Raw genomic sequence first — 25,846 nt, 5'->3', positions numbered from 1 at the left:
AATTTTTTAGTGTAAATTTATGTAAGTTTATTTGAATATGGAAAAAGGTATAGATACATTTGCTAGCAAGAGGTATGGTTAGGAAAAAATATATATTAAGAAAGCATTTTAAAAAAAAAACCCTGTCTCACCACCCAGAGGCAAGCCATTGTAAATATGCTAGCAGGATTCCATCTAGTATTTTCCTGTATATTCATTTACATGTTTGAGAGCCCAGTGACCATATAATTTACATTCTACTGTTTTTACAAAATTATACCAAACATGTCCAGGCCAAGAGAAACCTTAAGTAACTATTTTTACTGCAGAATATTAGAATGTTAGCAGAGGGTAATTAAGTTCAGCGGCTCCTGTTTTTTTTTCAATTTTTAATTTTTTGAGCCAGGGTCTCATTTTGTTGCCCAGGCTGGTCTCCAACTCCTGGGCTCAAGCAATCCTCCTGCCTTGGCCTTCCAAAGTGCTGGGACTAAAAAGTGCATAAGCCACTATGCCCAGCCTTATTTTGTTTTGTTTTTGTTTGTAGGTGATCATAACACAGTATTTTCTTTTTGTTTTTTTTCTAAAGCAGCAGACCCTTTGGTCTAAATCTTAATGGGACCTCATACACAAAACAGAGGAGGCCAGGCATGTTCTGGGTAAAGCTGAGTGGGGAGCTTGGAATCTCACCCACTTGGTTTTCCCTGTGGTCCCTGGTCACCTCTGATCCCCAGCAGTGGTCTCCTTGGTTCCACTTCGAATCCCTACATTTAATTAGTCTTTCCCCAATATTGGTGGTTTCTAGTCTTTTCTGGTTATTATTACTGTAAACACCAAGGGGGTGAACACCCATGCGTATACATTCCTGCTGACAATTTGGATTATTCTAGAAAATATGTTAATGGCCTTTGGAGACCTGTCAAATTCAGACAGTCGTCCTAAGAAACTGGTGAAGGCTGGTCAGGGAGATCTCCACTCAGCCTTTTTTTTTTTTGAGACGGGGTCTCATTCTGTCACTCAGGCTGGAAGTACAGTGGCTCAATCTCTGCTCACTGCAACCTCCGCCTCCCAGGTTCAAGCGATTCTTCTGCCTCAGCCTCCCGAGTAGCTGGGACTAAAAGCCTGTGTCATCATGTTCGGCTAATTTTTGTATTTTCAGTAGCGACAAGGTTTCACCATGTTGGCCAGGTTGGTCTTGAACTCCTGACCTCAAGTGATCCACCTGCCTTGGACTCCCAAAGTGCCGGGATTACAGGTGTGAGCCACTGCGCCCAACCTCCACTCAGCCTTGATACCCAGGGAATGGACTTGAGACTGGGAACACCTTGGGGGCCCTTCCTTTGTTGTTGTTGTTGTTGTTGTGTTTTGTTTTGTTTTGTTTTGAGATGGAGTCTTGCTCTGTCGCCCGGGCTGGAGTGCAGTGGTGTGATCTCAGCTCACTACAAACTCTGCCTCCTGGGTTCAAGCAATTCTCCTGCCTCAGCCTCCTGAGTGGCTGGGATTACAAGTACCTGCCACCACACCTGGCTAATTTTTGTATTTTCAGTAGAGACAGGGTTTTGCCATGTTGGCCAGGCTGGTCTGGAACTCCTGACCTCAGGTGATCCTCCTGCCTTCGCCTCCCAAAGTGCAGGGATTACAGGCATGAACCACAGCAGCCAGCCTTTTGTTTTCGCTTATTTGGTTTTTTGTTTTGAGAGGAGTCTCATTCTGTCACCCAGGCTGGAGTGTAGTGGTGTGATCTCGGCTCACTGCAACCTCCACCTCCCGGGTTCAAGTGATTCTCCTGCCTCAGCCTCCCAAGTAGCTGGGATTACATGCGTGTGCCACCACACCCAGGTAATTTTTGTCTTTTTAGTAGAGATGGGGTTTCACCATCTTGGCCAGGCTGGTCTCGAACTCCTGACCTCAGGTGATCCTCCTGCCTTTGCCTCCCAAAGTGCTGGGATTACAGGCATGAGCCACGGCGCCCAGCCTGGCCCTTCCTAATTGAGAAGGACAGTGCCAGCCAGCCGGCAACAGCCCGGGAGAGGCTGTGCAGCTTCCCCAGATGTATGCGGTACAAACCCAGCTGCACTCACCTGGTTAATCATGCACGTCTCCAGCTCCTCCTGGGAGAAGCCCCTCTGCCCTCTTTCCTTGCTCTGAAACAATAGAACAGGACAAAATCTCAGAGATGCTCTGGGGTAGTCAGGGCTTCAACTTTCCAACCAAACCAATATTCAGTCCAGACAAGTAGAAAGTGCTTTCTCAGGAGTGGATCTCATGTATTAATTGTTACAGGTCTGTACTGAAACATGAGGCTACCAGCTGTGCTTGCAACAGAAGGAACTAACACACATAATGCATTAAGCAGCATCAGCAACGATTTAGATCTGTTGGATTAAGATCTGCTGAGAGTGTATATGTTCTGCCAGGAAGAATGGAGGCCAGGTGTGCGGGCTCAAATCTGTAATCCTAGTACTTTGGGTGGCTAAGACAGGAGGATTGCTTGAGGCCAAGAGTTTGAGACCAGGCTGGGCAAGAAAGTGGGGCTCTGTCTCTGCAATTTAGAATATTTAAACAAGATTAAATATAAATATTTAAATAATATAAAATAAAGTAGTCATACTGCATAGTTTTTTTGTTTTTTTGTTTTTTGAGACAGGGTCTCACTCTGTCACCCAGGCTGAAATGCAGTGGCACAACCATGGCTCACTGCAGCCTTGACCTCCCAGGCTCAAGCAATCCTTCCACCTCAGCCTCCAGAATAGTTGAGACTACAGGCATGCACCACCATGCCTGGCCAATTTTTGAATTTTTTTTGGTAGAGATGGGGTTTTGTCATGTTGCCCAGGCTGGTCTCAAGCTCCTGGACTCAAGTGATCCGCCCACCTTTGCCTCTCAGAGTGTTGGGATTACATGGGTGAACCACTGTGCCCAGCCCACATTGCATAGTTTTGATGCCAAAGCCTCAGCCCTTTGCACCATGCCCCACTGGGCTGTCTGGAAAGTGCCATCCCTGTATTTTAACCCTGGTACTGATGTCTAATATTTCAGCCCATTGGAACGAACAGTCAGACAAGGAGTGAAGGTGTGGCGAGGTGCTGCGGAGCCTGTGTGTGTGTGTGCCCCAAATCTCACCCGGTACCACATGAAGATGGTCTTGAAGGCATTTTCATTGGAGCAGGAGCCGCAGGCCATGGTGATGAGCTGGGACATCCCTTTAGGAGCCACCTGCGGGGAGGGAAACAGCCGTGAGCCCAGGTTCATCATGACTCCTGTTCTCCTGCTTCCCCTGGCTGGAGCTGAATCTTCGCAGGAGCCATACCACGGACAGACGGAACCAGGGCTGTCCTGGAAGGTGTCAGACTGGGAGGGGGGACTGAGGTTTTTCCAAGGGTGGCAGAGAAGCCTAGGGAGGCCCTAAGGCTGGCAGAGAGGAAAGAAGGGGGGCAAAAGCTCTCTCCTGATGCACCTCCCATTGTCTAAGACACCTACACGTTCCAGGAGGGACACTGAGGTTCCCAAAGGCTTTAATTGTTTGTAGTAACTAAAACCAAGAAGTGAGGACAGGATTGAATGACATATGCAAGGCTCCTATCATATATTCATATTCATTTCCCCAGCTCCTTTTGTCCTGCACACAAAGAATCCCTTCTGTCCTTTAAAAGAAAAATTTAAAATAGTCTGCATGGAAGAATAAGCTCAGAGAGAAGGATTTCCGTAGCAACACCTTATTCTTCATTGTTGGCATCTCCACTTTTCCCTTCCCCTGCCAGTACCAGGTCTGAAGACAGTGGGATTGCTTCTCTAGAACTGACCGAGAGCAAGGACTCCCGGAGCTTCTCCACAAAGTTCTCCGGAGGCAGGATTCCCAGGGCGGGTCTGTTGACGAACATGCTCTGCAAAAGGGCAAGAGACAAACGGTGACTTCTGGGGGCCTGACCCAGCTCCCTGCCTACAAACAGTGCTTTTCATAGTCCCTGTGTTCAAAAAGCCTCCGAATGGGGTTGCAGGATGATGACGTTCTGTCAGGGTGGAGCATAGCAGGTTTCCTCAAACTTTTAGAGAAATCCGCTAGGATTGCTGTGGATGTTTTAAAAAAGGGTCAGTGTCCTGGTTGCAATATTGCATTGGCATTATCTAGGATGCTACTGCCGCTGGGGAAAACTGAGGGAAGGGTACATGGGGCTCTTTGTACTGGTTTTTGCAACTTCCTGTAAGTCTCTTTCTTTGTAGATTTAACCATTAGAATGGCTAAAAAACAGGCAGGGTGCAATGCCTCACGCCTATAATCCCTGCATTTTGGGAGGCCGAGGTGGGTGGATTGCTTGAGGCCAGGAGTTCGAGACCAGCCTGGCCAACATGGTGAAAGCTTTTCTCTACTAAAAATACAGAAAGGGACTTTTGGGGTAGAGAGAGTTTCTTGGGCAACATCAGTGTAATGCACTCAGTGTAAATCAAAAAGCAGCATCACTGTATAGGCGGAGACCCAAGGGCAGAGGGGTCCCCAGAGATGATTCTCCCAGGGGCTTTAGGACTTGGCTTGTGCTGCTAGAAACTGGCAGATTCCTACCTCTTGCTTTTTCTGCTTTCCGATCACTCAGTTGGGTATAGGATAAGTATTTGTAAGGGAAGTTAATCGTCCTCATTGTAGAGTTGGGGAGACTGAGGACCAGAGAGGTCAAACAACTTGCCCCAAGTCACACAGCCAAGAAGGGGAAACACCACAACTCAGATCTAGGTTTACTGACTTCAGATGCCACTCTCTGTCAGATACTGCAGGTAGCCTCCACCCGAAAATGCTCATGCTTGGCACAACCCAGAGACCTTGGCTTGCCTGGAAGGGCTTTTTTTCTTTTTTTTCTTTTTTTTTTTTATTTTAACAGGGTCTTGCTCTGTCTCTCAGGTTGGAGTGCAGTAGCGTGATATCAGCTTACTGCAGCCTCGACCTCCCAGGCTCAAGTGATCCTCCCACCTCAGCCTTCCAAGTAGCTGGGACTATAGGCACGCGCCACCACGCCCAGCTAACTTTTTGTATTTTTTATAGAGATGGGGTTTCGCCATGTTGCCCAGGGTGGTCTTGAACTCTTGGACTCAAGCGACCTTCCTGCCTCAGCCTCCCAAAGTGCTGGGATTACAAGTGTGAGCCACGGTGCTCAACCTCGGAGGGGACTTTAAGGAGCATTTCCTTCTGGCTCTGACCTGTTAGCAGGGCTCCTAAGAAATCACATCATGAGAATAGGGTGGAAGCAAGCTGGCCCTCAGTGGCAGCAGGGAAGTGGCTCCCAGAAGGGGACAGCATGGCTGGCTGGCAGCTTGACAGCCTATCTGGATCTAGGAATGATGTGGGGGTGATGTTCTTGCTCAAGAAAGCGTGACGTTAAGAACAGAAGATATCTGGGACATCGGGTATCAGGATCAAATGAGGATAGGTTTCTAAACCCTTGCAGTCAGCTCAGTAGGCTTAGGGTGCAGCATGAAGAGAACTGGCTTTGGCTTAAGTGGCTGTGCAACCTTGGGCAACTCACTTAACCTCTGTGAGCTTTGGGTTTCTCATCTGCCAAACTGGAGACTCTTCACTAGGTGCTTGTAAGGAGCCAGTGAGATGATATGGCATACAGAGGATGCAGGAGTTCAGTCTCAAAGGAAGAGTTATGCAGAGGGAAAGACCTAGAGGTCACAGGATGGCAGGTGTCTTACTTGGTCAGGCCCACTATGCTATGTGCATTCATTGCAATGTGACTGTGTACATGCAACATCCATGATTATTGTATAACTTGTGAGCAATGTAATGAGATGGTCCTGGTGACATAAGAAATAGTAACTGGAGGTTGGGCACAGTGGCTCACGCCTGTAATGCTAGTCACTTAGGAGGCTGAGGTGGGAGGATCTTTTGAGTCCAAGCTCGAGGCTGCAATAAACTATGATCAAGCCACTCCACTCTAGCCTGGGTGACAGACAGAGAAAGAAGAAAGAAGAAAGGAGAAAAAGAAGAAGGAGAAGGAAGAAGAAGGAAGAAAGAAGAAAAAAGAAATCACAATTGGAATCCAGATATTAGATCTAAGGGACGTGGTTTCATTTTTAGGGAGTCACATGAAGGAATGATGGTGGAGTTTCAGGGTGGTTTGGTTTGGGTGCAAAAGGGTTGATAAACCCCTTCTTGGGACTTTGGTGACCTGGCAGGAACCTGCCCTGTACGAGTAGAATACCATCGCCACCACCTGAGTGCATCTCCAGCCAAAACTTTGGAAGACCCAAGATGTCAGCCAATGGTGGCCCAGCCTACTGCCCTGGGCGTGTCCTGCTGAAAACGTTTTAGCCCGTGGAGGTCAGTTGTCCCCTCTCTAAGACTGCGTCAGGGTGCTCTTTTCATCAAGCCCCAAACCCAGTTCCTCTGCAGAACAACTCAGCCCGGACTGGGATGGAGAATGTGGATTCACCATCAAATCCCAGCGCGGAAAACAGTGCTTGGCACATTGGAAGCATTCAGTCAATAACCTATGAATGAGTAAATGTCAAGCAATAAGGCTAAAGAAGAAAGTGGGAGGCAGTTCTCCAAGGGCTTGGCGTTTGAGGTGGAGGAGACTGGGACACAGCCGGAAGGCAGTGAGTACCGGGGAAGGGTTCCACGTGCAGCGCAGTGTGGAGGATGGTTTGGAGGAGGTGAGAAGGGAAGTGGGAGGGATCGATGGGGAGAGGTTGCTGGCAGAAAGTCAAGTGGGAGACTTGAGGGTTAGAACCAGTCCCCGACTAGGTGAGAGGGGAGAGAGAGGTGAAAGGTTAGCGGGGAATAGGGAAAGTTGGGGGAGCTCCCGGTAGGGAAAGGATAGTACCGTCCCCTGAAATCAGAATCTCTGGGCCTTTGTTTTTTGGGATATATTTTTGTTTTGTTTTGTTTTAGAGGCAAGGTCTCACTCTGCGACCCAGGCTGGAGTGCAGTGGCGAGATCACAACTCACTGCAGTGACTTCCTGGGCTCAAGCAATCTTCCCACCTCAGCCTCCTGAGTAGCTGGGACTACAGGTATGCACCACCACAACCGGCTAATTTTTTTAAAAACGGTTTTTGTAGAGACAGGCTCTCGATATGTTGCCCAGGCTGGTCTCCAACTCTTGGCCTCAGGGATTCTTCCGCCTCAGCGTCCCAGAGTGCTGAGATTACAGGCATGAGCCACCACACCCAGCCGGAATCTCTGGGCCTTGACGTCATGTGTTGTTGAGGACGGTTCTGCCTCTGGAGGCGGTTGACACTGCAAATGTGTCTGACATGTTTGTTGACACATTTTTTTTCAGCACCAACTGCCAAGGCATCTGGGATTTGCACAACGTTTCAAAACAAAGCCAGGCTTTGGATGTAAACACATTCGAGAGCCTCCGGCCACATTGGGCCTCATCAGACACCTTCAGGAGGACGCCAGTTCCCTCTACAGCAGCCCCTAAACCTGTCAACTAATTGGAGGCAAGAGTGTCCTCTGGCCCCTCCCAGGCAGGGCACACCCATTCAGAAAGAAGAAAATGTGGTTCTTTCCTATTAGCTCCCACTCTTTATTTAAAGGGAAGAACGTTTTAGGGCTAGGGATCCTGCTTCTGACCAGGAATGGATCTTTGCTCCTTCTGCCTTTCTTAGATTTCTTTTTGGGATCAAGTTCCTTGTCGTGTGTGGCTAAGTATGTTCCTCTCTGAGTCAAAGGAAAACCCTCCAGTGATACCCCGTGTTGACGAGGACGTGGCGAGACTGGAACCCTCCCCCAGCTGTGGGAGTGGAGTTGGTGCGATCAGTTTGGAGAACTGTCTGGCAGGATCTGCAGGAGCTGTACATGGCCAGCCGTTCCACTCCCAGCTTCGTATCTAACAGAAACACATAAATGTGTACGGCAGAAGACACACATGCGACCGTCCACAGCAGCGGTCTTCGTAAGAGCCCTGAACTGGAGCTATGCAAATACCCATGGACAATAGGATTGCAGGATATCCGCAGAGGGGAGCACTCTAAGGCCGTGAGGATAGATGGTCTGCGATTACACACCAGGAAGAATCACCCAGACATCATTTTGAATGAAATAAGCCAGACAAGGTAAAGATACACACTGCAAAGCTCCCCTTACATGCAAAAAAGAACTGGAGAAATACAACTGGGTATGGTGGCTCACACCTGTAATCCCAGGAATTTGGGAGACCGAGGCAGGAGGATCACTTGAGCCCAGGAGCTCGAGACCAGCCTGGGCAACATGGTGAAACCCCATCTCTACCAAAAAAAAAAAAAAAAACCCACAAAAAACAAAAATTAGCTGGGCGTGGCGGTGGGCACCTGTAGTCCCAGCAACTCAGGAGGCTGAGGTGGGAGGATCGCTTGAGCCTGGGGTGCAGTGAGCCATGATTGCACCCCTGCACTCTAGCCTGGGCAGCAGAGCAAGACTCTGTCTCAAGAAAAAAACAAGCAAACAAAACTGGAGAAATGCAGCAATGTGTTAAAAGTAAGTGGAGTGGTCTACTTAATTTGGTTGGAAGGAATACTAACTGGGGTGGGGGCATGTTCTGATTCCTCATTACAACTCATTCATTCTCAATGGGAGTAAAAAAAAAAAAACTTACTCTGTTCCATATAAAGCACAGACATAAATACAACACACAGATACACTCTATATGTACTACATTTTTGTATTACAATTTTATGATAGGGAACAACTAGGAAAATAATGTCTAAGAATGCTCCTTAAGGGGATGTTCCAATAACAAAAAAAAAATTGTGAAACACTGGTTACGTGGAAAATTCATTGAGTTGTGCATTTAGGCTGTATGCGTGCCTGCATGGGCGTTATACTTTTTATTTTATTTTTATTATTATTATTATTTTTTGGAGATAAAGTCTCCCTCTGTCGCCTAAGCTGGAGTGCAGCGGCACCATCTCAGCTCACTGCAACCTCCACCTCCTGGGTTCAAGCGATTCTCCTGCCTCAGCCTCCCAAGTAGCTGGGATTACAGACTTGCACCACCACACCTGGCTAATTTTCGTATTTTTAGTAGAGACGGGGTTTCACCATGCTGGCCAGGCTGGTCTCGAACTCCTGACCTCAAGTGCTCTGCCTGCCTCAGCCTCCCAAAGTGCTGGGATTACAGGTGTGAGCCACCGTGACCGGCCATATACTTTAGTATAAATGTGCAATGGTTTCCACCTCTCTCAGGATAGAGATGAATGTCTTCTATTGCAGGGGTTCTCACGTGGGGTGACTGTATCCACCAGGGGACATCTGGCCATGTCTGCAGACATTTTTTGGGTGTCACAGCCTCAGGAGGGAGTTGCTACTGGCATTTAGTGGGTAGAGTCCAGGGATGCCGCTCAGTGTCTCAATGCACAGGACAGCCCCTCGCAACACAGAATTATCTGGCTACAGATGTCAACAGTGTGAGAGTTCAGAACCCCGGTCTAGGTGGCGTCTGAAAACCGGGTGCCCTGCTGCTACTCTAGTCCTCCTTGGATCCCTCCCCACTCTCTCTGCTCCAGCCACGCCACTGCCCTCTTCTCCCTGCTGGGACCATTCCTCCGACTCCTGACCTGCCAGACCTTCCTTTCCTTCAGATCTCAGCTGAAAAGTCTTTTCCCTGGGAAGCCTCCCTGACAGCCACCCTCTCCATCCCAAATAACTCAGCTCCTGTGGGTTTATTCTCAGCGCCTCCACTAGCTGTGTGACCTTGGGCAAATACTTAACCACTCTGTGCCTCAGTTGCTGTATCTGTAAAATGGGGATAACAAGAGTACCTGCTTCACAGACTTGTCAATATTATAGCTAGAAAGCGCTGAACACAGCGTTGGGTGCAAATTATGCTCTCCATAAACATTAACTGTTAGCATCATTCTTTTATGCCCACGAAGCACTGCCTATCTTACTCTGTAGCACTTAATAGGGTTGCAATTCTCTATTCATGTGTGTGGTTAACTGACTGCCTCCGTGGGAATGTGGGCACTGCATTTTCGTTCATCAAGGCATTCCACATACCTGGCACATAGTACGGGCTCGATAAATATTTATGGAATGAATGAATGCAAGGACTATTGCCAAAGTCTGCCCAGTGATTCTGTGAATGGCCATGAACACATTTTGTCTTTATTCTGTGTAACCCCAAGACCTACCGCATTTTGAGGCTGTTGGATGAGTTTCAGCAGGGCGGGGTGGCTGTAACCTGAGGGCAGGAGAGTATTGTTAGAGATCTCATTGCAGCCACGGGTTCTCCACGCCCCTCCCTCCTCTCCTTCCCTCTCCCTTCCTTTCCAACCCCGCAACTCTCTTTAAACACCAAAGGGTCTTTTATCCTTTTGTTTTTTTTTTTTTTTTTTGAGATGGAGTCTTGCTCTGTAGCCCTGGCTGGAGTGCAGTGGCCGGATCTCAGCTCACTGCAAGCTCCGCCTCCCGGGTTCACGCCATTCTCCTGCCTCAGCCTCCGGAGTAGCTGGGACTACAGGCGCCCGCCACCTCGCCCGGCTAGTTTTTTGTATTTTTAGTAGAGACGGGGTTTCACCGTGTTAGCCAGGATGGTCTCGATCTCCTGACCTTGTGATCCACCCGTCTCGGCCTCCCTAAGTGCTGGGATTACAGGCTTGAGCCACCGCGCCCGGCCTATCCTTTTGACAAAAAGAGATTACTGGTGCCCCCCCAACACCCCTGACTCAGAATCTCTCAGGGGGCAGCCTAGAAATCCAACAAATTCTCTAGGAGATTTTGATGCTTCTTCAGGTTTGAGACCTACTGGACTACATAAACATAAGCCGAGATAAATGTGCCGGGCATGGTGGCTCACAGCTGTCATCCCAGCCCTTCGGGAGGCTGAGGCAGGCGGATCACCTGAGGTCAGGAGTTCCAGAGCAGCCTGGCCAACATGGCGAAACTCCATCTCTACTAAAAATAGAAAAATTAGCCGGGCGTGGTGGCACGTGCCTGTAGTCCCAGCTACTCAGGAGGCTGAGGCAGGCAGATGACCTGAGGTCAGGAGTTCCAGACCAGCCTGGCCAACATAGTGAATCCCCGTCTCTACTAAACATACAAAAATTAGCTGGGTGTGATGCTGTGTTCCTGTAATCCCAGCTACTCGGGAGGCTGAGGCAGGAGAATCGCTTGAACCCGAGAGGTGGAGGTTGCAGTGAGTTGAGATTATTGTGCCACTACACTCCAGCCTGGGTGACAGTGAGACTCCATTTCAGAATAGAATAGAATAGAATAGAATAGAATAGAATAGAATAGAATAGAATAGAGAAAATAGAATAGAATAGAATAATAAATAAAATAAAATAAAATAAAATAAAATAAAATAAAATATTAAAAGGGAGATAAATGTAAGAAAATTTCAAGCCTGGGGCTGACTGGGGAGTATGGTTCAACAGTCCCAACTGCCGAATTGCAGAGAAGATCCTCACCTTCCTTCGCAGCGCCTACTGGCTGAGTCAAATCTCGACGAATGTTTGCTCAGGGACTGAGTGAGTAGTGATGCCACCTGCAATCTGTGACCCGCAGGCCTCGTCCTGCCTTCATACATCTGCTTATTCCCAGAGTCCCACGGCATTTACCGTCCAGACTGGGCCTGACATTGCACGACAAGGCTTAGCACACTCGGATTCAGCAATTGCTCTTCTATGAATTTATCCTACAGTGTGTATAAAGATCTATGAGCATGGATCTTAACTGTGACACTCATATCTCAAGACTTGAAAGCAACCTACCATCCATCAATAGTGGGTCAGGGAACTAAGCCTTCTAATGTAACGAATCAGCTGTAGAAAAGGGTGAGAGAGATTTATTTGTGCTGAGTTAGAATAATCTCTGAGATCTGCTAAGTGAAGAAGGACAGACACAGGATATGTGAGTGCTTACACACACACTGAATATTTCTCTAGAAGAAGCTGATAATAATGGTTGCTTCTGGGAGAGGAACTGAGATGGGGCTCAGGCTTGGGAAATACACGGGTCCCCACTCTATTAAAAATTAAAATAACGAGATAATAGGTGCAGCAAACCACCATGGCACACGTATACCTAAGTAACAAATCTGCAGGTTCTACACATGTATCCCATTTTTTAAAAAAGAAGAAATAAAAAAAGAAAAAAAATTAAAATTAAAATATTTGAAGTTAATTAATAAGGATTACTCTGTAGTTATGTTAGACTCAAGCAAGATTGTTGTAATCTTCCAGGGGTTTTTGAACGACATTCTTAACCATTCTATTGCATGTTGGCCTCCCCTAACAAGTCAAGCTCCCCTCCCCTCCTCACCCCCCTCTTCTTTTCAGCAGTCTTGCCTTGTTGCCCAGGCTGGAGTGCAGTGGCACAATCTTGGCTCATTGAGACCTCTGCCTCCCAGGTTCAAGCGATTCTCATGCCTCAGCCTCCGGAGTAGCTGGGTTGACAGGTGTGTGCCACCATGCATGGCTAATTTTTTTGTATTTTTAGTAGATACGAGGTTTCACCATGTTGGCCAGGCTGATCTTGAACTCCTGTCCTCAAGTGATCCGCCCACCTCGGCCTTCCAAAGTGTTAGAATTACAGGTGTGAGCCACCGCACCCGGCCTGAAGTCAAGCCACTTTCTATCTCCTGGTAATTAATGCACCTGCCCTGCAGATCATCTCCCAGTCAGTCCTGGGAGACAATTACACATAAGGTTGGAGCACAAGAGGCAGCAGTGTCTCTCTCTGCGGAAAGAACTCAGCAGCTGACCTCATGTGTTTGACTTGAGTTTCCAAAAATCACAGCTCTCACCCTGATGAATGCATCCTCACTTTCATGTGTCTGGAAGCCATAGGGGGACCAAGATGGTCAACTGGAGTTTGTGCAAAACGAGCTTGCTGATGTCATGGCCTGAATTTCCACCACAAGGTTCATACTAACTCCTGCTGAATTTGAACATCACCAGCTAATCTCAGAATTCACCCCTTGAAACTTTTATTTTCTTTTTTTTTTATTGTTTTGTTTATTTGTTTGTTTGTTTGAGACAGGGTCTCACTCTGTTGCCCAGGCTGGAGTGCAGTGGTGTAATCACAGCTCACTGCGGCCTCAACCTCCCCAGCTTAAGTAATCCTCCCACTTCAGCCTCCTGAATAGCTGGGATTACAGGTGTGCACCACCATGCCTGGCTACTTTTTGTTTTTTATTTTTATAGACAGGGTTTCACCATGCTGGCCAGCCTGGTCTCAAACTCCTGAGCTCAAGCTATCTTCCTGTCTTAGCCTCCCAAAATGTTGGGATTACAGGCATGAACCACTGTGCCCGGCCAAATACATTTACTTTGAAAGGAGACTTTATATCAGTGTGGCCAGAGGTTGAATGCCATGGGCCACAATCTTTCTGTTGCCTGCCCAAGCCTCTGAGCCTGGGCCACGCACTCCTCCACAGTAAGAGATCAGCCAGTGGAGACAGGTATTAAAGACCTGGCATCACCCAGGGCAGACTTTCTCCTAATAGAATAGAAAAGTGAAAGTGATTTGAAATGCCTTGGGGTTCCACGCTGCCTGGTCGAGAAGATAGATGGGAGAGTCACCAAGGGGGACAAAGGTGGGGAGGACTATTAACATTCATCCCTGGCACTCCCCCATCCTACTCCAACACATGCTAGGCCCAAGACTGAAAAGTGCGCCTTACTCAAAAAAGGAACACTCTGGGTTTCTCCAACTGTTTCCGGGCCAAAGGTCTTTAAGCCCTGGCTCCTTATCAACACTGCCTGTGTGTTCATGACCTTTTTCTGCCTCTAGAGAGATAAGCCCGTTCCAGGTAAACCTCATTTAGCCTCAGATGCGGTGTGCCTTACTGGCTTCTGAAGAAGAGATGAGAGCAGAGCTGGTCCCTCTGATCAGGGAAATCCTGCCTTGGGCTTTTGATGTTGTGGGACCCCCACATTTCAGGGCAGGGCAGGGGCAGGTGTCTGCAAGGCAGCTACCATGGAAATAAGCTTGGGAGGCAGAGAGTCATTTGTTCACACACTGGCTTAGCCTTGGATTCCCTGTGTATGCCAGGAAAACCCTGTAAGCTCCTGAAACTTGGGCCCATCAGTCAACTGGAGGTGATGTTAAAAGACCCTACTCTAAGGCAGTTGTAGCCATTTAATGAGATAACATATAAGGCACTTGGCAATATGCCAGATGCATAGTAAATTCTCAATAAATATCAACTTAAAAAAATCTTTTTGAAGACTACAGATATGGGAGGACAGGTGGCCAGAGAGAGAACTTTTAGAACTTCTAGAATGTTTCCGTTTTTGTTTTTTACTGAGACAGGGTCTTGCACTGTTGCCCAGGCTGAAGTGCAGTGGTGTGATCATAACCCACTGCAGCCTCAAACTCCTGGGCTCCAGTGATCCTCCTGACTGAGCCTCCAGAGTAGCTGGGACTATAGGCATGCACCTGTAGGCATGCCTAGCTAATTTAAAAAAATTTTTTGTAGAGATTGGGGTTGGGTCTCACTATAATGCCCAGATTGGTCTTAAACTCCCGGCCTCAAGCAGTCCTCTTCCTTTGGCCTCCCAAAGTGCTGGGATTACCAGTGTGCGCCACCGTGCCTGATCAAACTTCTAGTTTTTTAAAGAAACGCTGCTAATCTGATTCCCTGACCTTCATGCACACCGTGGCTAGCTGGGCATTCAGACTGAGGGACTCCTGGGGGGTGGGTCACAATCCCACAGCTAATATATAGTGGAGCCAGGATTTGAACCCAGGACAACTCAAGAGCCCATCCCTTCCGCTGCCACACAAAAGGGAGATGGGGTTTTGTAAATCTTTGTCTCCCAAATGCCTTCCATGGCTGAGGCATTCCTGAATGGACTTCCCCAAAAGAATGAGTCCACTTATTGTCTAATAGCATCTTAGTGAGAAATAAATAGGTGTGAGGAAACGAGCAGGGGAAGAAGAAGCGGTGTGGACAGCCAAGGCTGGGTCTCAAGGAAAGGCTCCAGGCTGCTGAGCAGGGTCCAGAGGGAATGCTGATTGGGGGCTGGGAGGTGACCCTGGGAGGCAGAGGCTGTGGGCGTCCCACCAAGGTCACTTTTACTGGGCAGGTCACTGTTTCCCAGCTGCTCTGTGTGTTGGTTGATAATAACTCCAGCTGCCTCCGTGCCTGGAAAACTGCCCTTGGCAAATGGAAGCCGCTCTGCCGAGGAGATTATACAAGTTCTCCCCTCTGGCAGCGGATGGGTGATGACTGGCTGGTGAAGGGGCATAAAAAGCCAGACCCTTTCCTTCATTCTGAGACCAACTCTGGGGTGTGGTGCATGCTCCAGAGCCCCAAGTGGGGTCAGGCTGTGGATAGTTCCAGCTGAGACCTTCCCTCTTAGCTTCTTCCCCCTGCCCTAGGCACTTTCCTTTCCTCCCCTTTCTCCTGAGAGCTCTCCCTCAACCAACAACCTGCCCAAGAATCCCTACCTCTGGCGTGTTTCAGCGGCTCACACCTGTAATCCTAGCACTTTGGGAGGCCGAGGTGGGAGGATCACTTGAGTCCAGGAGTTTGAGACCAGCCTGGACAGCATAGTGAGACCCTGTCTCTAAAAAAAAAAAAAAAAATTTAGGCTGGGCGTAGTGGCTCACACCTATAATCCCAGCACTGTGGGAGGCTGAGGCAGGCAGATCACTTGCACTCAGGAGTTCTAGACCATCCTGGCCAATGTGGTGAAAGTCCGTCTCTACTAAAAATACAAAGATTAGATAGGCGTGGTGGCGCGAGCCTGTAATCCCAGCTACTTGGGAGGCTGAGGCACGAGAATCGCTTGAACCCGGGAGGTAGAGGTTGCAGTGAACCAAGATTGTGCCACTTCACTGGAGCCTGGTCGACAGAGCAAGACTCCGTCTGAAAAAAAAAAAAAAAAGCAGGGGAAAAAGGAAATCCTCACCTCAGGCTCTTCTTCGAGGAAACTCAACCTAAGACACCTACCTGGGAGCCGCTGTCGTCACACCGATGGGTTCGCGTTCTAGCTATGATTCCTATGCAAGGTACCAAACCTTTCTACGCTTTGTTTACCTGTCTGCAAAATGGGGATATGAATACATACTTACCTTGTAGAATTTGGGGAAGGAGTAGATGAGAGAGGACATATAATATGTCTAATAATATGCCCTTTATGCATTACTTATTTTTTTCCTACCCCTGAGCAAAGTGTCAGGCAACACCCTGGGATGTGCCTGCTGGACGCCACATCCTCATGCCTGGATAGCCACAACTAGGGGAGACAGAAACAGAGGTTATCTCCAAGGAGTGATCTCCCAGCTCTTACCTATGGGGACAGAGGAGATCTGGGAATAAAGATCCAGCATTCGGTTGCCGTCCACATCAACCAGGTAATTGCCTCGGCTCTCTTCGTAATTGCAGAAAAAATGCACAGCCTCTGCATTCTTGAAGAAAAAAGAGACTAACTCAGGCTCACCGCCACTCCCTAGATTCTTGCTCTTTCAGGATTAAGCTTGAATCAGTGAAGTACACCATATCGTGACTATCTGTGGATACACAGGGGCATCTGTGGGTGCCGGCAATGTATTTCTTGCTTTGGCTAAGGGCATGGGTGGTTTGCTTTATAATAGTTCAGTAAGCTGTGATTTTATATTTCATGAATTTTTCTGTACGCGTTTTATACATCAGAACACAAAAAGGGATACAAATCTGAAGTCGATTCTGTAATGTATGGTAAACCTTAGAGCAACCTCAAAGAAAACTAAAAATATACAGTAATCATTAAAGAAATAAAAATGTTACACTGGAAAGTACTCACTTAATGCAAAATAAAAAACATTTGTATACAAGAGAGCTGAGCACAGTGGCTCACGCCTGTAATCCCAGCACTTTGGCAGGCCAAGGCAGGTGGATTATTTGAAGTCAGGAGTTCAAGATCAGCCTGGGGAACATGGTGAAACCCCATCTCTACTAAAGATACAAAAATTAGCCAGGTGTGGTAGCGGGCACCTGTAATCCCAGCTACTTGGGAGACTGAGGCAGGAGAATTGCTTGAACCCAGGAGGTAGAGGTTGCAGTGAGCTGAGATTGTGCCACTGCACATCAGCCTGGGTGACAGAGTGAGACTTCATCTCAAAAAACAAAAAACAAAAAACAAAAAAGGGTTGGGTGGGGTGGCTCACGCCTGTAATCCCAGCACTTTGGGAGGCCGAGGCAGGTGGATCACGAGGTCAGCAGTTCGAGACCAGCCTGACCAACATGGTGAAACCCTGTCTCTACTAAAAATACAAAAAAATTAGCTGGGCCTGGTGGCAGGTGCCTGTAGTCCCAGAGACTTGGGAGGCTGAGGCAGGAGAATCTCTTGAAACTGGAAGGCGGAGGTTGCAGTGAGTTGAGATTGCACCACTGCACTCTAGCCTGGGCAATAAGAGAAAAACTCCATTAAAATACAAAAAAAAGACTGGGCGCGGTGGCTCACGCCTGTAATCTCAGCACTTTGGGAGGCTGAGATGGGCGGATCACGAGGTCAGGAGATCGAGACCATCCTGGCTAACATGGTGAAACCCCGTCTCTACTAAAATACAAAAAAAAAAATTAGCCGGGATTGGTGGCGGGCGCCTGTAGTCCCAGCTACTCGGGAGGCTGAGGCAGGAGAATAGCATGAACCTGGGAGGCGGAGCTTGCAGTGAGCCGAGATTGCACCACTGCACTCCAGCCTGGGCGACAGAGCGAGACTCCGTCTCAAAAAAAAAAAAAAAAAAAAAAGAGAGGAACAAAAGAACAAAAGACAGAAGACAAGAACAACAATAAATGGCAGCTGTAAATACAACCATATGAATAATAACATTAACTGTCAATGGATTCAACAATCCAATCAAAAGGCAGAGACTGTCAGACTGGATAAAAAGAACCAACTCTATGCTGTTTACAGAAGACACTTTAGATTCAAGAACACAAAGAGTTTGAAAGTAAAACGATGGAGAAAGGTATCTGACGCACACAGCAACCGTAAGAAAGCTAGAAGGGGTTGTACTCATATCAGAAAAAATAGGCTATAAAAATGTTACTAAAGAGAGAATATTATAATATTAATATTATAAAGGGTCAATCCACTAAGAAGATATGACAATTATAAACATATTTGCACCTAACATCAGAGCCCTGAACACATAGAGCAAAAACAGAATCAAAGGGAAAAATACGCAGGCGCCTGTAGTCCCAGCTACTCGGGAGGCTGAGGCAGGAGAATGGCGTGAACCCAGGAGGCGGAGCTTGCAGTGAGCCGAGATAGTGCCACTGCACTCCAACCTGGGCGACAGAGCAAGACTCCGCCTCAAAAAAAAAAAAAAAAAATAATAATAGTTGAAGATGTCAACATCTGGCACTCCATAATGGATAGGACAACTAAGCAGAAGGTGAGCAAGGAAACAGAAGATTTGAACAATATTCTAAAAGCAACCGACCTAACAAACATCTATAGAACACTCTGCCCAACAACAGAGGAATACAGATTCTTCTCAAGTACAGAGGGAATATTCTCCAGGATAGACCATATGCTAGACCATAAAAAAAGGCTCAATACATTTAACAGGATTGAAATCACAAAAATGTGCTTTCCAACCATAATGGAATGAAACCAGAAATCAATAACAGCAAGAAATTTGGGAAATTTACCAAAGTGTGGAAATTAAACATCAGGTAAATAACCAACGGGTCAAAGAAGAAATCACAAAGGAAATGAGAAAAAATATTTAGAACAAAAGCCAACTACATTATTTTAAAACAAGAGCCAGAACAGATTAAGCATCTGTCTTTTAACTCAGTCGTGATAAAGAAGCAACACAAGGAACGTTACCTCATCCTCACTTACCTGAATTATATTCAGCTGTTTCATTAATGCCTGCAGGCAAGAAGAAAAAAAGCATTATAGCAAGTCCACACTCTTTTTTGCCAAAATAGCTTAAAGTCTTTCATGTTTTCCCAAGTCTTGACATTTTCTATAACTTAATATTTTATTAGTCAACAATATTACTTTAAAAATTACTTGATATAAATAGTTGACAGGAAACTATTCAATTACACACTTAAATTACTAGTACAATAGACAGGCTGAAATTCAGACACCTGAAAGATAAAATAAACTAAAATATTTAGCAAGAAAATCTCAAGCTGAAGGTGTTTATCTAGTGTCCATAAAAACACAGATTCTCTGTTATTTGGGGAAAAAATGGTGTTAACACCTCATTAAGAATATAAATAACTGAAAATATTAACTTGCATATCAAAGAACCATTTATAATTACAATCCAAACACTCCATAAACCACTTGTACTTTATTCTATACAGAAATGGGGAATTAGAAACTAGTTGCTTTGATATTACAAAGATTTCAACTCCAAAAGTAATTCAACATAAAATAGATGTTACCAGTTAGTGTCATAAAATTATATATTTCCACATAAAAACACAGGATAATATTCATGAAAAAAACATGAAGAAGTATTCCAAGAATTTTACTACTACTAGATTAAAATCTATCTCCCCAATAGAAATATGCATTTAAAATCTCTCCCATTTGTTAGCAAAACACTATCCAAAATAACTACAATCACTTATATTAGTACAAAGATTTCTGGATTTATAAAATAGTTGCAATGACAAAAGAAGTATGTTTTGACAGTAAAAAAAAAAAAAAAGACATTACAGATGAAATATGCAAAATATGCAAAGAAAAAATAAATTCGTATTAGAAAGGTTTCAAGACCAAGTTCAAGGGCATTTGATCTCTGAGCCCTGTGCCATGTAACATTGTCATGTTCTTCCACTGTTGGTTGGATGTTGTACCCCAGCCCCTGACTCTGGACTTAAGGCAAGCTATGACTTGCTTTGGCCAGCAAAAGGAGGCAGCAGTGATGGCGGACCCATACAGCACCCAGGCCTCAGTAGAACTGTAGCATGTTCTCCTCTTGCTTTTGTACACCTTTGTCATTGCCATGAGGACAAGCCCCGTCTAGCCTTCTGGAGCATGGCAGACACATGGAAGAGAACCAAATCACTGCAGTGATTCAAGCCATGCCTAACCTAGATCAACCAACAGCCAGCCATCCCCCAGGCATACAGGTGAGCCCAACAGAGTTGCCTACCCAACTCCCAACGAACCTTAAGTACATGAGCAATTGGCTTGCTCTATGCTAGTGGGATTTTTGTGGCTGTTTGTAATGAAGCATTACTGTGGTAACAGAAAACTGATACATCTCCTCTGTTATGCCTTCGTTGGCTTCTTTTTTTTTTTTTTTTTTTAGATGGAGTCTTGCTCTGTCACCGAGGTTGGAGTGCAGAGGCACCATCTTGGCTCACTGCAAACTCTGCCTCCCGGATTCAAGGGATTGCCTTGCCTCAGCCTCCCGAGTAGCTGGGACTACAGGTGCACACCACCGCTCCTGGCCAATTTTTGTATTTTGAGTAGAGACAGGGTTTCACTATGTTGGCCAGGCTGGTCTTGAACTCCTGACCTCAAGTGATCCTCCCGCCTCTACCTCCCAAAGTGCTGGGATTACAGGCGTGAGCCACCGCTCCCAGCCCTTCTTTGGTGTCTTACGGCAAAATGGCCTAATTGAATATCTCGGATCTCTGGTGATGAACTCTCTGAAAGCAGCTGACAATCAGTACAGGTCCCTAAGCTTGGCTGTGCTCTTGCTTCTTAGGCCCCTTTCTCCCTTTTCCAAAATACCCCACTCAGGTGTGCTCCACTCACCCGAGATCTAGGCCCTGGGACTTCCGTCTTCATCAGAGGCCCATCATAATCAAATTCAACGTCGACTTTGGCTGCGGGTTGACTAATGTGTCTGGATCCTGCAGTAAACAAAGACAATGAGAAATCCCTGGTGACCGCTGAGATCATGAGGATTCTGCCCTGACTGATGCCCAATGTCCCTAACAGAGGTAGTGCCAGCACCTTAGCCCCATCCCAGCCAGACCACCCCGGAACACTGTGTCTGGACAGACCAACTGGGGCACCACGAGGACACTGTAGATTTTAAACACGGGAAAACTCAGTGTCAGCAAAGTTGTAGGCAAGTAGGCATGAACCTGTTTTACTGGCATGAGTACAAGCTGGTGCCAGCTTTCTGTTTATTTATTTATTTGAGACAAGGTCTAGCTCTATTGCCCAGGCTGGAATGCATTGACCCCAACATGGCTCACTGCAGCCCTGACCTCCCAAGGCTCAGGTGATCCTTCTACCTCAGTCTCCTGAGTATCTGGGATTACAAGCACGCACCACCATGCCCGGCTAATTTTGGTATTTTTAGTAGAGATGGGGTTTCGCCATGTTGCCCAGGCTGGCCTCAAACTCCTGGGCTCAAGCAATGCACCTGCTTTGACCTCCCAAAGTGCTGGGATTATAGGTGTGAGCCACCATGCCTGATCTGATGCCAGCTTTCTATTGCTTTCAACGGAGCAATCTCATTTTTGATGATTCATCCTAAGGAAAGAATGGGAGCAGTACACAAAGATGGAGGTAAACAATATTCATCATATATTGTCTATAAGAACAGCAAAGAGGGCCAGATGTGGTAGCTCATGCCAGTAATCCCAGCACTCTGGGGGTCCAAGGTGGGTGGATTCCTTGAGCTCAGAAGTTCACGACCAACTTCAACATGGTGAAACTCCAACTCTACCAAAAAAAACCCAGAAAACAAAAATTAGCCAAGCATGGTGGTGAATGCCTTTAGTTCCAGCTACTTGGGAGGCTGAGTTGGGAGGATTGCTTTAGCCCGGGAGGTTGAGGCTGCCATGATCCATGACTGCAGCACTTCAGCTTGGGCAAGAGAGTGAGACGCTGTCTCAACAAACGAACAAAAAACAAAGAGAAAACAACCTAAATGTCCAGCACCGGAAGTCAGCTAAGTAGAATGTGGCCTAGCCAACCATTTCATGGAATATTATGTACCTATTAATTGTTTTGAGGTTGACATTTGGAATATTCACGTACATGGAAAGATGCCCGTGGCATTAGCACCTGAAAGGTCAGATTCCAAAAAGTATCCAAATTTTGTAAAAATGTAATCTACATCCAAATGTATATAGACCAAAGTTTCTCAACCTTGACAATATTAACATTTTGGGGTTGGGTAATCCTCTGTTGTGGGGGGCTGTCCTGTGTATTATAGAATGCTTTGCAGCATCCCTGGCTTTTACCCACCAGAAGCCAGGAGCACCCAGCCCCAGTTGTGCCTATCAAAATTACCTAGGAAGCACTCATCCCATTTCTAAATTCAGATGGTCCCATTTAATAAATGGTTTCTGTTTTAAAAATCAAGCTTTGGGTCTGACATGGTTGGGATCTATGTCGCCGCCCACATCTCATGTTGAAATGTAACCCCTAATGCTGGAGGTGGGGTCTTGTGGGAGGTGATTGGATTATGGGCACAGTTTCTCATGGTGTAACACCATCCTGCTTTGTGCTGTCATGGAGAAAGTAAGTTCTCATGAGATCTGGTTATTTATTATTTTATTTTTATTTTTTGAAACAGAGTGTCACTCAGTTGCCCAGGCTGGAGTGCAGAGACACAATATTGGCTCACTGCAACCTCTGCCTCCCAGGTTCAAGTGATTCTCCTGCCTCAGCCTCCCCAGTAGCTGAGATTACAGGTGTCCGCCACCACGCCCAGCTAATTTGTGTATTTTTAGGCCGGTTGAGACCTGGTTGTTTAAAAGTGTGTGGCTGGTCAGGCACACTGGCTCATGCCTGTAATCCCAGCACTTTGGGAGGTTGAGGCAGGTGGATCACCTCAAGTCAGGAGTTCAAGACCAGCCTGGCCAACATGGCGAAATCCCATCTCTACCAAAAATATAAAAACTAGCCAGGTGTGGTGGCAGGCACCTGTAATCCCAGCTATTAGGGAGGCTGAGGCATGAGCATTGCTTGAACCTGGGAGGCAGAGGCTGCAGTGAGCCAAGATCGTGCCACTGCACTTCAGATTGGGTGACAAAGTGAAACTCCCTCTCAAAAACAAAAAAAAACAAAAAAATGTGGCTCCTCCCTGCTTGCTTTCTTGCTCCTGTTCCTACCATGTGAGACACCTTGCTCCCCCTTTTCCTTCCACCATGATTGGAAGTTTCCTGAGGCCTTCCCAGAAGCTGAGCAGATGCCAGCATCATACTTCCTGTACAGCCTGCAGAACCATGAGCCAATTAAACCTTTCTTTAAAAATTACCCAATCCCAGGTATTTTTCTGTAGCATTGCAAGAACAGACTAATACATGCTCATGCATCATTTGTTTGAAACGCATTTCACATTTTCCATATCACGTATAATGAATTTACAGAGGGTGTTTGATGTCCCGGGTTAATCCCACAAATCTTTTTAGCTCCGTATGTTGCTGAAACACAAAGGGTAGCTCAAGCCCAAGCCTTGCTGATCCCTGAGTGAAACACAGGTGCAGTGAATCCAAGACAAGCGTGTGAGGGTTTACCATCAGGAACCCCTAGAAATCCCTTTAGTGTTACTGTTGATCTTTCACCTTCCCGTTACTATCTGACGGTTGGGAAATGTTAGTTCCTCTTACTGGGGTTGCCATAATTGTACCAAACTAGGGAATCAGTGGACACTTTATATAAATTACATAAATAATCGAATTTTGTCTTCATATATATAATAAACAAATATACATATATTATATAATATAACTAAAATATATATTATATAATATATTATTATAACAAAAATATAAATATGTTATAACTAAAATATATATTATATAATATAACAAATATATATAATATACTATAACAAATATATATATTATAACAAAAATATGTATTGTATAATACATTATAACTAAAATATATATTATATAATATATTATAACTAAAATATATATAATACATTGTAGCTAAAATATATATCATATAACTAAAAAGAAAAAAATATATATATATATATTTTTTGGAGATGGAGTCTCGCTCTGTCGCCCAGGCTGGAGTGCAGTGGCGCGATCTCGGCTCACTGCAAGCTCCACCTCCCAGATTCACGCGATTCTCCTGCCTCAGCCTCCCCAGTAGCTGGGACTACAGGCGCCCGCCACCAAGCCCGGCTAATTTTTTGTATTTTTAGTAGAGACGGGGTTTCACCAAGTTAGCCAGGATGGTCTTGATCTCCTGACCTCATGATCCGCCCACCTCGGCCTCCCAAAGTGCTGGGATTACAGGCATGAGCCACTGCGCCTGGCTATATAATATATTATAAAAAATATACTATAAAACTGTTTCCATTACATAAGAGAGGACTCTAAAGCTCAGAGAAGTTAAGAAATGTGCCAAGATCTCCCGTGACACACACACACACACACACACACAGACACACACTCAGATAGCTTGTTGAACTATACAAAGCTATGAGATTTAGAAATATATTTAAATTCACTCTTAATTTTCCATAATTGCTTTGGTTATCAAAGGTTTCTGAATTAATTATGTAACATCATGCTGCCTTTTGAACAAAAAGCACAGTTAAAATACAGCAGTACACTTATATAAGGATGAAAAAAACCAGCTTTTATTTTCTTCTCTTTGATCTGAAAAAGGGAATTCCTAAAGAGTATTCCATTAGAAGAGAGTTAAAGGTCCTAGAACATATCGATGACTTTTTTTTTTTTTTTTTTTTTTTTTTTTTTTTTTTAAAGAAATGAGGTCTCGCTATGTTGCCCAGCCTGGCTTTGAACTCCTGGGCTCAAGTGATCCTCCTGCCTGAGCCTCCCACGTAGCTAGGACTACAGGTACACAACACTGTGCCTGGCTACCTTTCTTTTTTTTTTTTTTTTTTGAGACAGGGTCTCACTCTGTCGCCCAGGCTGGAATGCAGTGGTGCAATCTTGGCTCACTGCAACCTCTGCATCCCGGTTTCAAGCAATCCTCTCACCTTAGACCCCTGAGTAGCTGGGATCACAGGCATGCGCCACCATGCCTGGCTAATTTTTTGCATTTTTGGCAGAGAAGGGGTTTTGCCATGTTTCCCAGACTGGTCTCGAACTCCTGAGCTCAGGCAATCCACCCGCCTCACCCCCCCAAAGTGCTAGGATTACAGGTGTGAGCCACCGTGCCCAGTCCTACTTTTTTACACTATTTATCTTTTCCTTGGCCAGAACTCAGGATTACAGGACAGCATTGATTCCAACTAGATCTTCGGGGATGCGTATTTCGATAAAAATAGCTCTTCACCGGTGCAGATCTTGCTTTGTTTCCAGCAAAGGAGGAAAATGAAAAATTAGAAATCAGCAAGCTGTTCTTAAATGAGGACACACACGTCCTCCTTTCTTTTCTCCAGAAAGTGTCTTGACACTGCATTGTAGCAATCAGATTTCTTGGGAACTGGAGTGTGGAAACACTGGGAATGGGAGCAGTTCACAGGGGGAGCTGCGGCTGAATGGATCCAGAGAGAAATGACTGGAGAGCGTGGGATCAAATGGAGCCGCAATAATGAGGATGTCAAGGCCATGGGGAAACAGGAGCTGGGAGAGGTGGTGAAGAAAGGGTGAGAAATGACCAACTGGGAGCTATGGGGCACAAGCCAGGAATGCTGATGACAGGCGCAAGGCAGATGGGTCTGTTCCAAGAACTGTATCAGTTCCTATCATGTTTTCCATAAGTTTGTTTGCAACTGTGCTATCAGAAAGGGGGGGAATGGGGAAATTAACACATATTCAGTCTTTACTAAAATGCTAGGCTGGCCCTATTTAGGCAAACTCCCTCTATTTTAAGTAATCCACAAGTAAATACAACAATACAGATGGGTATTGTTGTTCACAGTTTACAGATGAGGATCAGAGATGTTAAGTGACTTTCCTGATGTCACACAGCTAGTGAGTTGCAGACTCAGTACTGGAACCCAGGTTCTTGCAATCCCAATACTTCTGCGTTTCCTTCTATATCTCAATGTTGGCATTTTTAAAAGAGGAAAACAACCAAATACT

The 25,846-nt window shown here is 46.0% G+C and overlaps 1 protein-coding gene across 6 annotated transcripts in view; it reads right to left on the bottom strand.

The window, feature by feature from the left end:
• ABAT (4-aminobutyrate aminotransferase) overlaps window positions 1–25,846 on the bottom strand; it is a 111,092-nt gene that overhangs the window by 22,984 nt on the left and 62,262 nt on the right. For all 6 annotated transcript variants that reach the window (XR_012092910.1, XM_007985096.3, XM_007985080.3 and 3 more), the window contains exons 3-9: window positions 20,628–20,725; window positions 18,744–18,773; window positions 16,200–16,317; window positions 10,089–10,138; window positions 3,780–3,860; window positions 3,100–3,192; window positions 2,058–2,120 (exon numbers count right to left, since the gene is read on the bottom strand). Coding sequence is in view for 5 of the 6 variants with exons in the window: in XM_007985096.3 (XP_007983287.2) it covers window positions 2,058–2,120; window positions 3,100–3,192; window positions 3,780–3,860; window positions 10,089–10,138; window positions 16,200–16,317; window positions 18,744–18,773; window positions 20,628–20,725 (533 nt within the window). In the remaining variant the exon portion in view is untranslated. The remainder of the gene's footprint in view (window positions 1–2,057; window positions 2,121–3,099; window positions 3,193–3,779; window positions 3,861–10,088; window positions 10,139–16,199; window positions 16,318–18,743; window positions 18,774–20,627; window positions 20,726–25,846) is intronic.

This window comes from Chlorocebus sabaeus, chromosome 5, assembly GCF_047675955.1.
Source record: "Chlorocebus sabaeus isolate Y175 chromosome 5, mChlSab1.0.hap1, whole genome shotgun sequence".
Taxonomy (NCBI): Eukaryota; Metazoa; Chordata; class Mammalia; order Primates; family Cercopithecidae; genus Chlorocebus; species Chlorocebus sabaeus.
Note: the sequence above shows the minus strand (reverse complement) of the source record. Positions and strands in the feature narration are given on the sequence as shown.